General features: G+C 49.8%; 1 protein-coding gene across 1 annotated transcript in view; it reads right to left on the bottom strand.

Annotated features, from left to right (window-relative positions):
* LOC142014326 (trifunctional purine biosynthetic protein adenosine-3-like) overlaps positions 1-12,939 on the bottom strand; it is a 55,965-nt gene that overhangs the window by 11,221 nt on the left and 31,805 nt on the right. Inside the window, exons 16-19 of the mRNA XM_074996740.1 lie at positions 6,249-6,447; positions 5,237-5,488; positions 4,732-4,884; positions 138-341 (exon numbers count right to left, since the gene is read on the bottom strand). Coding sequence (XP_074852841.1) covers positions 138-341; positions 4,732-4,884; positions 5,237-5,488; positions 6,249-6,447 — 808 coding nt within the window. The remainder of the gene's footprint in view (positions 1-137; positions 342-4,731; positions 4,885-5,236; positions 5,489-6,248; positions 6,448-12,939) is intronic.

Here is a 12,939-nt window from a genome sequence, read left to right on the forward strand (position 1 = left end):
AAAAGGGCATCTCTAATGGCCTGATCCAAACCCCACTGAAGTCAATTAAAAACTTTTCTGTATTTCAGTGGGCTTTGGATCACACCCTAAAGAATGGAAATCCACTTGTCTTATTTCAAGTTAAAAGTCCCAGTAACCTATGTGACTTCTGACTACATTTCCAATCAGCCAGGCTTCTTCATGCCTCTGTACATCCTTCAGAACCTTCTGAGCCAGTTCCTTCTCTACCACCAAAATCGCGCCGATCCCACAATTAAATGTTCGAGCCACCTGCTCTTCTGAGAGGTTCCCCTCTTTTTGGAGCCAGGAAAAGATTTCAGGTATCTGCCAACTGTGAGCATCTGTAGAGGATTGAAATATTTATAGATCAGCACAAGGGTTGGATACATAAACCACTGTACAATCGATAATATCCTCTACATTTTAAAAGCTCTGGGCAGCTAGCTTCCTGTGCAGCTCACATTAAAGCTTATGGGAGCTGCATTGCTAAAGCCTTGGGACAGCCTATCGAAAACATACTGCTGTTGATGAGCAGTGATGGCTCAAGGTGACACCTGACCCAGATCAGGCAGAAATATGAAGCCCCAAACCACACACTCCTAGAGCAGCAAATGCAACGGCTGCAATGTGGGGAGCGGTTGACTGAATGCAGGAGAGGAGTTTGCTACAGACCAGCTGTTCCCAAACTTTTTAATAAGTAGCCCACCCCTGCACTGTCTTTTTTTGCTTTGTCACTCACCATTGCATTTATGCACCCGCCACCCTGTACTGCTAGTACTGCCCCAGAGCAGACAGAAGGTGAGAGAAAAGGAGTTAGCAGTATTTCCTCTGATTTTGCCCAGGCATGTGCAGAATATATGACTAGGGGGACCATATATGACTAAATACGGGACAGGGAGATATGGGGGGGAGGGGTGGAAGAAGGAGGGAAGCCAGGAAGGAGGAGGCAGGTGCTGGCTCTCCCCAAACCCCAGGGAAGTGGCAGCCACTGGCGCTCTCCAGAAGCCTGGGGAAGCAGAAGCCCCCAGCCCTCCCCCAGTCCCTGGGGAAGCAGCAGGGATGCAGCAGCCACCCACACTCCCCCTGCTTCCCTGAGGCTTGGGGAAGTGACCTACCTGCTCTCAGACCTGTGCAGCTGCTGGTAGAAAAGGGCAGTGGTGGGAGAGCCCAAATACAGGACAATTAGTCCCTTTTAAAAAATAAGCAGGGACACCTTTTTGGCGTCCCAAATACAGGACCATCACGCCTAATACAGGATGGGTGATCACCCTAGATATGACACATCACCTCCATATTGGTTCACCTCAAAAATTCATGTGGCAGGGAGGGGCTGAGGGGTTTGGAGCGTGGGAGGGGGCTCAAGGTTGGGGCAGACAGTTGGTGTGCAAGACCGTGAGAGCTGTGGCTGGAGATGTGGGCTCTAGGGTGGGGCATGAAATGAGGGGTTTGGCATCCCCCAGGACTATGGTGAGGAGAGAGGACTCCCCCTGTCTCCCACAGCAGTACCTGGGCTGAGATAGGTGCCTCTCCCTCACTTGCAGCAGGCCTGTGGCTGGGCTGTGTTGAGGCCAGGGGAGGAGCATACAGAGAACTTTGGGTAAGATAATGAGCCCATCCCACAATGCTCTGGTGGCTCCTGTCTCACAGGGCTAGGCCAGGGAGTGTGACCTGGCAAACAAGGATGCATCATCATTCAGGTCTGAGGAGGGACAGCCAGGCCCATGGGACAGTGCCACCACTGCAGACAGTGTGGGGCAGGATCATTTTCCAAACCTCTCCCATCTCCCTGCACCCAGCCTCCCTTCTCCCAGTCTCCCTTCTGCATCAAGCTGGAAGTAGTATATATTTACTTAGGGCTCCATGGCTCATCTAGAGCCCCTTATTCAGGGCCCACCATTTGGGAAACACTGTCATAAACTTTATCAAGGGGTGCGTGGAAGGGTCTCTGGGCGCACTATTGCTGAGCCAGTGGTCAGCATACTTCGTAAATTTTATCAGCAACCTACTAATTTTCCTAAGGTTCATCACTAGCACCATAAGGTTGTCATGGCCTGCTGTGCCAATCTCAAATGTTCCTATCTGAACACTTAATAAGTGGTAAAACTTGATTGCAATGGTGAGAAGCTTGGTCCTGAGCACCATATTGAAAAGAGACAGAAGCAACTGATGATGTTCCAACTACAATGAACACCTTCTTTCATATCTTAATTTACAAACATGTCTAATGAGCTTCAGCTATGCTAGAACATTTCTCTATTGACAAACTGTTATACTGCCTAGAGAAGGGTCGCGATTAAATTTGTTAAGAGTGGCCAGCAGCTTGGAGCTGCATTTGGCTCTTAAAAAAGTCATTTGCAGCTCCTCAACACTGCCACAGCCAGCAGCTATCTCTGTCAAAAGAGAAGCAATTACACATTACAAAGACAGTTTCTCCACTTTGATATTTGTAGCCATCCCAGGCAAGACACTTAATAGACTCATGCAGTAAGTAATTTTTGCTGCCCTTCCCACCCTTCCCTGCTTTTGCTCCCCTTCTCTTTTATATAGCTGAGTTGTCAGTATTCATTTTTTGTTTGTATTCCCCCCCAGCACGTGTGACCCTCCCAGCCCATCTCTGAGTGTGACTCCCATAGCCCCTATGACCCCCCAACCCCCAGTCTTTAAGTGGGACACCCCCAGCTCCTGAGTGTGACTCCCCCAGTCCCCAAGTGTGAACCCCCAGCCCTTGAGTGTGACTCCCCTCAGCCCAGACTGTGACACCCCTCAGCCCCTCCAACCCCTGTTTGTGACACCCCAGTTCCCCAGCCCCTGAGTGTAACCCCCCAGCCCCTCCAGCCTCTGAGTGTGGGGTTTCATCTGGAGGAGCGGAAGGGGCAGGGAGCAGTTTGCGGCTGAGGGTCTTTCCCGCACCACAACTCAGATCAACTACAATAATAAAATAATAATTAACTATAATAAACATAGTGTTTATTGTTATTATTATTATTATTAATAATAATAATAATAATAATAATAATAATGTATTCCCCTTTTTCTATTAAATAACTACTATGAATATATAAATACGAGGGGGCACAATTTTATATTCTTGCCACAGGTGCAAAATTAGCTAGTTACAGCACTGTAGCTTTCCCCACCTCACCATTTTTAAATTGCTTTGTGTCACCAAGTCTGCAACATGGGCCCCCATCTGGAAAAGGCTGGGAACTGCTGGCTTAGAGTCACCAAGTTTAGGGAAAAAAAATCGCTTGACCACAGAAAGTTGCTTTTCCATTTACTCCACCTCACACTACAAGTAGAACCAACCAAAACCAGCTGGGCTAATCCCCTAATGATCTAACTCAGTTACTATTACAACAATCAGATCTATCACTACAGCAACTTAATACACAACATAAACCTCCCTTGCAAATTCATCTCCCTGAGAAGAGAACGGGGGACTTTCCTTTTTTAAATGAAAGTGTGTCTCCTGCTGATAGATGACTGCCTGTTTTAAGCTGAAAGATTCGACACACCATTCTGACATAACTATATCAAATTCTCATAATGCTTAAGATTAGACTTATCATCTAATCATAGGTGTTGGGCACAACTAAATGAAAACAAACTAATTTTCATTCCTTTTTTGTCTGTTTTCATTCCCCTGAAGAATAGAAAACATTAGAACACTTTGTGGGCCACACAAAACATGTATATTTAATAGCTTGTACTTTTTCAATGTTTTGTCCAGTTTCAGGGCCACTGGGGAGGAGTGCAGGGGGTAGCTCCCTGGGTCCTGGTGATTTAAGGGCCTGCGGCTCCTGGCTGTCATAACCACGACTGTGACAGCAGCTCAGGCCCCAGTCTCTTTAAATAGCCGGCAGAAGGCAGCATGGCCATGCTCCGGGTTCCCATGAAGGGCTGGGTAAGGGGAGACTAGCCCCAGATCTTCCAGGCCTCCTCCTACCTGGCACAGGGGCCCAGCAAGTCTCTCCACAGCCCTGTCCAATTTACTTAAAATCTGGGGGACATTTTATCACAGCTACAGATATTACATACTCATCTTGTGCCTGATGCTCAATTCTGTGGACACGTGGCTGGTGGCCAAGCTCAGATGTGCAATGAAAATTATGATGCACTCTTATCTGTGGAGAAGCTACTGTCTTTCCATAACACTGTATTAGATATACATAGTCTGCAGCCCAAAGCATACAATTCAATCTGAGTATGCAGTCTGAGCAGCAGAAACTCCTCCTAGAAAAAAATGCTGCCTAATAGCTAAACTTTGTTCTTAAACCTGCTAAAACTATAATACAAACATTTTCAGTGAGACATTTATAGGTTGTGTCCTTGCTTTTGTGGCCATTAAGCGACTCAGCTATCCACGCACCTATAAATAAGGTACTTTACTTCTCAGGGTATGTCCACTTCGCAAAAAACCCCACAAAAACCCGCAACATCAAATCTTAGAGTCCAGGTCAACAGACTCAAGCTGACACTATGGCATTAAAAATAGCACTGGAGAACATAGATGTTCCTGTTTGGGTGGGAGCCTAGCCTCTGAAACTTAGTGTGGGGCTACAAGTCTATAGCCTCAATTTCTGAGATTCCCTACTGGGGTTTCCCCCACCCCCCAACACCCTTATGGAATCTACAGGTATCTTAAGTCTCCTTACCAAAAAAACTTTAACTAAAATCAGATATATACTAGATGTCAGTTGTCTAGAACAGAAAAAGACCTTTTACACTTACCCAAAACTACACTAAATGATTCAGGTAGGATTCTGGGAATGCTCTCCAGTAAACCCCCACCAGCGATAGGGGCAAAAACTTTCACATGCCCGGAATGAAGGACAGGCAACAGAGCCTTATTGTAGATTTTGGTTGGCATTAGCAGTAGTTCTCCTGTGATCACAAAAGTTTACAAAAACATTAGAGATAAAAAATAGTGCAGAAGTACTACAAGAAGTGATCTAAGAATACAGGAATGATCTTTTTATCAGCATTCCTCTTGCTATCTCTGGAACAAAGAACACATCAAGACTAGCATGGAAAGAGTACAAGCAATGTCACCACACTGTGGGAAAATGAATGGCCATTTCAGAAACCAAGGAGCTGGATGACCATGGGCCTAAAACTAGACTGATGACTACCAAAACTCACTTTAGAGGCCTAAAAAACCTGTTATTTAAGAGAATAACTGAAATGGAATTCACTTCCACAAAGGTTCACCTTTAAACTGCATATATTATAATACCTAATGTCTGGTGGCCACATCCATCAGGTACTGGAGATGAATAGCATAGGGAAGACATTGAGAGAATCTTCCTTACAAGGCTAAAGCCATGGCTGTGAATCCCAGAAGAAGCTAGTCCAATAATGACATCCCCCGCAACAACTTTTTCCAGCTGCAGGAGCATTTGGTCTCGTTCCTTGGCACCAACTGCAAAGCCAACAACATCATACTCTCCCGGAGAATAGATGCCAGGTTTTTCAGCAGTCTCTCCTCCTAAGGGAAGGGAAAAAGCAGGCAGCACTAGCTATAAATACATTTCTTTTCTAATGTGGGATCAAAGACAGTTTTCAGATTGGGGGTGTATTCAGTGTTGCTGCAGGCACAGTTTAACCACACATTTCATAGAAAATCTAAAAAATCTAACTCCAGGGAACCACCAAAATGTCAGTTAAGCTCTGAGTTATCAGAATGAACAGAGGGAATTGGGCAGAGGGAAAGTGTTGCCCAAGCAATGATTTCTGGGATGAAATCAATATGGTGCCTCTTGGGTTGGGGAAGGGAAGGGGGAAGTTCCCCATAATGGATATTTGTATTCGGAGAGGGAACAGAACTGTTTTGTGTGCTAAGGATCTGGTGGCTCAAATTCTGCTCCCATTTGCACCAGAGTAAGGAATAAGGTTAGGTGTCTGTACCTACAGCCACACTACCATGGAAGATCAACCTACTCAAGGTCAAACTTCCAGAGCTTCATTTTGCTCATGTGCAAAATGACGCTTTCCGGGGTTAAAGACGACCTCAGAACTTCTCACGAGAGGCAAGGAATAAGGAAGGTTAACAGGACATATGCTCCCATTGACCTTCCTTCGTGTAGACAGACACTGAAGTCAACTGCTGACAAGTTGTATCGGTGATCAAGTTCTACGTCTTGTGTAGCAACAGATAAATTAGGCTCTCTCTCTCTACTATGCACTGATGGCAGTACCAATTTTATATCGCTACCTTCAAATCCCATATAAGAAGTGAGTGCTCATACCCAAGAGAGCGCATCCTGCCTTTTCACAAGCTTCAGCTATTCCTGCAATGACTGCTTGTTTCACTTCTGTGTCAGGCTTCCCACAGGCAAAATAGTAGAGGAAGAAGAGGGGCTCTGCTCCCTGAGCCAGGATGTCATTGATACAGATGGCAACCAAGTCCTGGCCAATGGGGTCATGTTTCTTACACATCTGTGCAATCTGTAGCAAGACAAGGAGAGAGCCAAATCACAGCGGTGATTAGGAAGCAAACAGAAGCTCTGGTATGGTTTCCATATGAGTGGAAACAAAAGCAGAAAAGCAGTCTTATCACCTGAGCTACCCACTACAGAAATCTGAAATGGTAAAGTCCTATCGGATTGTCTAGTTCACCTCTTGGGTCTTCCTGCACAGAATTTGTCCATTCTCTCTCTCTATATTTAAATACTGTGTCTAGTCTAACGTTAGATTGTCCCAAAATTGTGGGACATCTATCAGTTTCCTCATGATACAATGTGTGTCCACCACTACTACTGTGGCCCCTTTTCATCTCAAGAGATGGTGGTTAGCAGCGACGGTGAGGATCTATGGGCAGCGTTTGAGTCTGCAGCTTCTCTCATGGCTTATCTGTCCAATATTGGATTTGCACAGTTGATTGCAATAACAGCATGTTAGTCTATTTCCAAATTCTTGAGTCTGAGAGTTTTTCCTTCTAAGATGATGTTCTTTTGCGTGACTTGAACATATACTACCAAAGGATGATGTGCCCTGTCATAGCAGTTGTCGCCAGGTATTTCGATCTGATGATGTAGCTTCCCAGGAGTTTAGATCGATGTTGAATTTTTTCATGGCGTTTTTGCACATATTCTTGAATCTTAGCTTTGGTCTTCCTCTTGTTCTCGCCCCACACAATAGTTCACCAAAGAGGATTTCTTTGGGAAGACGTTCGTCACCCATTGTTCTCACATGACTAAGCCGTCATAGTCTTCTGTTGAGGATCGCTATGAGGCTTGGTATGCCAGATCTTGACAGGACATCTGCATTTGAAACTTTATCTTGCCAGTTGATATTCATTCCTCTGCACAGGCAGTGAAGATGGAAGCCATTCATTTTTTTTTCTCCAGGTTCGAATAGGTGGTCTATGTCTCAGATTCATATAGCAGGATACTCAATACACATGCCTGGTAGATTAATATCTTTGTTTTCACTGTCAGTTTAGGATTGTTCCATGTTCATTCCATAAGTCTGCCACAAACAGTAGCTACCTTCTCGATTCTGATGCCAATAGATAGGTTTTTGGTGACAGTAGATCCAAGGTAAGAGAATTATTACACCACATCTAATGGGCTGCTCTCCAGAATGACATGGGTCACTGAGGTATACCTTGAGTGAATGCAACAGTTTCCTTCACACTTATGTCAAGGGAAAACAATTTGCAGGCTCTGGACAGAAAATCCATCAGTGACTGTACTGTGTCTTCATTATGAGCGAGAGCTGCATCATCTATGAAGAGGACCTCCCTAATGAGGACTTTATTGACCTTAGTTTTGACCTCAAGTTTTGCCAGGTTGTAGAGAGAGCCATCTATATCTGTGGAGAAGTACATCACTGCATGACTTTTAAAATGTGCAACTTAGTAGAAGTGCTGAAGAATATGCTGAAGAGGGTAAGGGCAAGAACACACCCTGGTTTGACTCGACTGTTCATTGCAAATGGTTCCAATGTAGATCTATCATATTGCACTGTTGCTTTCATGTTTTCATGAAAGGATGTTATGAGCTTGAGTAGGGTCGGTGGGCAGCCGATCCTGGTTAATACTCTGTATAGTCCTGATCTACTGTGTTAAACGCCCTTGTTATGTCCACAAAAGTTATGAATAACGGCTTTCCTTGTTCTGTGCATTTTTCCTGTAGCTGTCGAAGAGAGAAAATCATGTCCATTGTTGACCTGCCAGCCCTGAACCTGCACTGGCTGTGTTTACATTATCCCAAAACTTTGAAAAGGCCATGCAAATGGCCATTTCGAAGTTTACTACTGAAGCACTAAAAGACATATTCAGAGCCTTGTTAGAATGCCAGCAGCCACAGCACTTCAAAATTGCCACGGTTCACCGCCACGCGGCTCATCCAGACGGGGGTCCTTTTCGAAAGGACCCTGGCAACTTCGAAATCCCCTTATTCCTATCCGCTGACTGGAAAGATGGGATAGGAAGATAGGAACAAAGGGATTTCGAAGCTGCCAGGATCCTTTTGAAAAGGATCCCCGCCTGGATGAGCTGCGCGGTGGCGAGCCATGACAATTTTGAAGTGCCGCAGCTGCTGGCATTCTAATGAGGTGCTGAATACGTATTTCAGTGCTTCATTAGTAAACTTCGAAATGGCCATTTGCATGGCCATTTCGAAGTTTTGGGATAGTGTAGACACAGCCACTGTGTTTCTGGATAGACTTGATCTGGGAGTTTTTGCAGGCATTTGAGAATGACATGGGCAAATGCTTTTCCTGCGAGGCTCAATAATAAGGCGCCTCTCTAGTTGTTGCAGTCACCCTTGTCACCTTGTTTTTATAGCGAGTGACAATGTCATCCTTCATGTCATGTGGGACATCTCCTGCTCTCCAACACTTTAGGAGTAAATCATAGAGGATGGGGAAGGGCACAGCCTTCTTTGCCTTCAGGACTTCAGCTGGGATTCTGTCATTTCCTGGTGCTTTTCTGTTGGAGAGAGCATCAAGAGCTTGAGAATGTTCCCCCTCCATAGGTTCTGCGTCTAGATCTCTCATTTCTGGAAGAGTTGGGATGAAGTTGTCAAATTCAGGTTGTACTGTACGCTCATGGGAATAAAGAACTGAGTAGTGTTCCACCCATCTGGACATCTGCTGCTTTGGTCTGTGATCACCTGTCCACTTACACACTTCAGCGGGGAGACTTTGGTAATGTTTGGTCCGAGTGCTTTCTTCAATCCATCATACACAGTTTTCAGGTCACCCAAATCAGATGCCTTTTGAATATTAGAACATAGATTGGCCCAATACTTGTTCGCACACCCCTCCTGGATTCTCTCTGAAGAACAGATCTTGAATATTGAAGTTGACATCTTGTGCTTTGTGATGGATTCTTTATGTTATTCAGATGTGCCTTGTGGTTTTCTTCAAGAAGAGGCCTAAGAATGTCAGCATTTTCATTGATCCAGTCTTTGTTAGAGAATTTACAGTTTCCAAAGGCAGATTTGGCACATTCATATATTGCATCTCTCAGCATGGACCATGTTTCATCAACAGTTTGTTGGTCTGGTTTTTGTTCCATTTTGTGGGTGAAATCATCTGTGAAACCAGAGCATTTCAACACATCTCGGGTATTGAGGGTATAGATCTTTGGCTTTCTGCACTCCTTGTCATATCAGCTACGTCTACACTGGGATGCTACACCGACATAGCTTATTTCAATGTAGTGAAATTGAAATAAGCTATTTCGACGAATAGCGTCTACACATCCTCCAGGGCTGGTGATGTCGACATTCAACGTCGACGTTGGACAGCACTACATCGAAATAGGCGCTGCAGGGGAGCGTCTACACACAAAAGCGGCCCAAATTGAAATAAGGGTGCCAGGAACAGCTGCAGACAGGGTCACAGGGTAGACTAGCACTTCCAGGGCAACAGCAAGCCGCTCCCTTAAAGGGCCCCTCCCAGATACACACAGCCTGCACAGCACGCAGTCTGCAGAGCCACAAGCACGCACACCCCGTGAAGCACCATGGACCTCCAGCAGCAGCAGCAGCTGCCAGAGGCCCACACACCCGCCACTGGAGGACCAGTGGCTGCCCTGCTCAGTGCCATGCAGGAGGCAGCTGACCATCTTTTATTTGACGAAGATGAGCTGCCCCCAGGGGATGAGGAAGCAGCCCCAGACCTTGCTGCCCTCCCAGCCCCACCCCACCGCACACGCCGCCGGCTGTGGAGATACCCCACGAGCACGGACTGGTGGGAGCGGCTGGTGCTCGGCGAGTGGGACAACGACCGCTGGCTCCAGAACTTCCGAATGAGCCTGCAGACATTCCTGGAGCTCTGTCAATGGCTCACCCCTGCCTTATGGCACCAGGACACCCCCATGCGACGTGCCCTCACTGTAGAGAAATGGGTCGGCATCGCTGTCTGAAAGCTGGCCACTCCAGACAGCTACCGATCCACAGGGCAGCAGTTCGGCGTGGGCAAGGCCACTGTCGGGGCTGTCCTCATGGAGGTAAGAGGACCCGGGGGCGGGGGGGGAGCCTGGGGGGAGGCGGGGGAGCCCTGGGGGGAGAGCCAGACACACCCTGCACACCCCTCACTGGTGCTCTCTCATGCCCTTCCCCTGCAGGTTGTCTGCGCAATCAATGCCCTGCTCCTCCACAGGCTCGTGCGGCTTGGGGACCCGGATGCTGCCATTGTGGGGTTTGCCAGCCTGGGCTTCCCAAATTGCTTTGGGGCTCTAGATGGGACCCATATCCCCATCCGTGCCCTGGAGCACAGCGGAGGACGCTTCCTCAATAGGAAGGGCTACCATTCCGTGGTCCTCCAGGCCTTGGTGGAGAGCCGGGGCCACCTCTTGGACATTTATGTTGGCTGGCCTGGCAGCACCCACGACACCCGGGTGTTCAGAAATTCGGGCCTGTGCCGCCAGCTGGAGGTGGGGACCTACATCCCCCAGTGGGAGATCCCTGTGGGGGACACCACCATGCCCCTCTGCCTCGTCGCAGATGCAGCGTACCCCCTACGGCCCTGGCTCATGCACCCCTACACGGGCCACGTCACAGCCAGCCAGGAGCGGTTCAATACGCGCTTGAACCATGCGCGCCAGGTGGTCGAGCGCACTTTCAGCCACCTCAAAGGGCACTGGAGGTGTCTCCTCACCCGCCTGGATGCAGGTCTCACCACCATCCCCCAGGTTGTGGGCGCGTGCAGCACACTCCACAACCTGGTGGAAAGCAAGGGAGAGGACTTCTTCCAGGGCTGGGCTGTGGAGGCTGGCAGGGCTGACGTCCAGCCACCCGCTGCCCCCAGTTGCCAGGTCAACCCTGAGGGGATCCGGGTCCAGGAGGCCCTGCGGGCCCATTTTGACCAGGCTGCGGGGTGAATGCTGGCAGGGCCAGCTGCGGGTGAGTCACCCACTGCACCCCCACATCCTCCACAACACTCCCTACCCCCACACCCACACCACAGAGAACCCGAGAGCACCCCCCCCACACACTTCTGTGCAATAAATGGAATTTTTTTTTTAAACAAAACTGTGCAATTTGTATTAATTATTAAAAGAAGAAGGGGGGAACTACGCACATGGGGGGACAGGTACTAAACAGGGGTAGAACAAAAACTATTTACAAGGATGGGGGGGAATATGTCCAAAGGAGGGGGCCTTGGGGGGCAACGTCCTTGGCCACACACCTCCTATTGTCCTGCACCTGGTGTGGGGGGGCACAACCCACGTCTCGGCTGGAGGCCCTGTCGAGGCTGGGTGGGGGCCGGGAGAACCGGCAGATAGGGCCGGGCGGTGTCCGGAGGCCCATGGTCCCCCTCGGTGGCAGGCCCCAGGACGGCGGATGGTGGAGGGATGGCAGGCGGAGCAGCGGGTGGAGCGGCCAAGTGCCGCGTGATGTCCTCGAAGGTGCGCATGAAGGCCCCCCAAGCCTCCTGGCGCCAGGTCAGTGCTCGCTCCTGGAGATCGAGCCGCCGCTCCTCCACCTGCAGGCGCCGCTCGAACACCTCCAGCTGACACCTGAGGGTGGCGAGCAGCTGGGGGTCCATGGATGCTCGCGGATGGCTCCACCGCTGTCAGGCTTGTCCTGGGGCTGATCCGTGCTCCGCCAAGGGGCTGGCCTGGTGGGCTGGCCCCGGTGGGCTGTCCAGGACCACAGACGCCGCGCCGGTGCTCTCCGGGCCCTCTGATGGTGCAGCTGCGGAACAGAGGGAGAAAGAAGAGTGGAGACAGACGTTAGTCTGGGCCCTGACCCGTGGCCCTTGTCCCACCACCCCTCTGCTGCTGGCTCCCCATCCCCGTCCCCCGGAGATGCTGCTGCTGATGATGATAATGGGTGTCCAACCCCCCGCCCCGAAGGGGGACCCTAGGTTCCGCTCCCCCCATCCCCAGGGATGGGGCATGGCACTGTCCTGCTGGGGGGCAGGGGCCGATGGACTCTTCTGAGGGACATGCCACTGCTCTCCTCGGGGCCATGGTCATCTGGGTTTGTGGAGGGCCCTGGTCATGTCTCTTGTCCCCGCCCCTTAACCCGGGGGGTGTGCACCAGAGGGGTACATACCTGATGCTCTGCTCCCACGGCCGGGGGACACCCATCGGGCAGACGCCCTGCTGGAGCTGTGGGAGGGGAGGGCGATTTGGATCCCCCCGTCACTGGAGGACTCCTCCTCCTCCTCCGGTGTCCCGGGGTGGGCTCCTGGGGGGGCCCCTGAGGCGCAGGGCTGGCCTCCGGGGCGGAGTCCGTCTCCGGGGCCTGCTGGGGCTCGTCACCCAAGGTGTCAAGGGTGGCCATGGGGGAGGAGGTGTACCGGGGGCCCAGGATGACCCTGAGCTCCCTGTAAAAGGGGCAAGCGGCGGGGGTGGCCCCAGATCGGCTGGCCATGTCCCGGACCCAGACGTAACCCTGCCGCAGCTCCTTTACTTACTCCTGATGTGGTCAGGAGTGTGGGCAGGGTGACCCCGGGCAGCCAGGCCCTTGGCCAGCC

Source organism: Carettochelys insculpta, chromosome 1, assembly GCF_033958435.1.
Source record: "Carettochelys insculpta isolate YL-2023 chromosome 1, ASM3395843v1, whole genome shotgun sequence".
Classification (NCBI taxonomy): Eukaryota; Metazoa; Chordata; order Testudines; family Carettochelyidae; genus Carettochelys; species Carettochelys insculpta.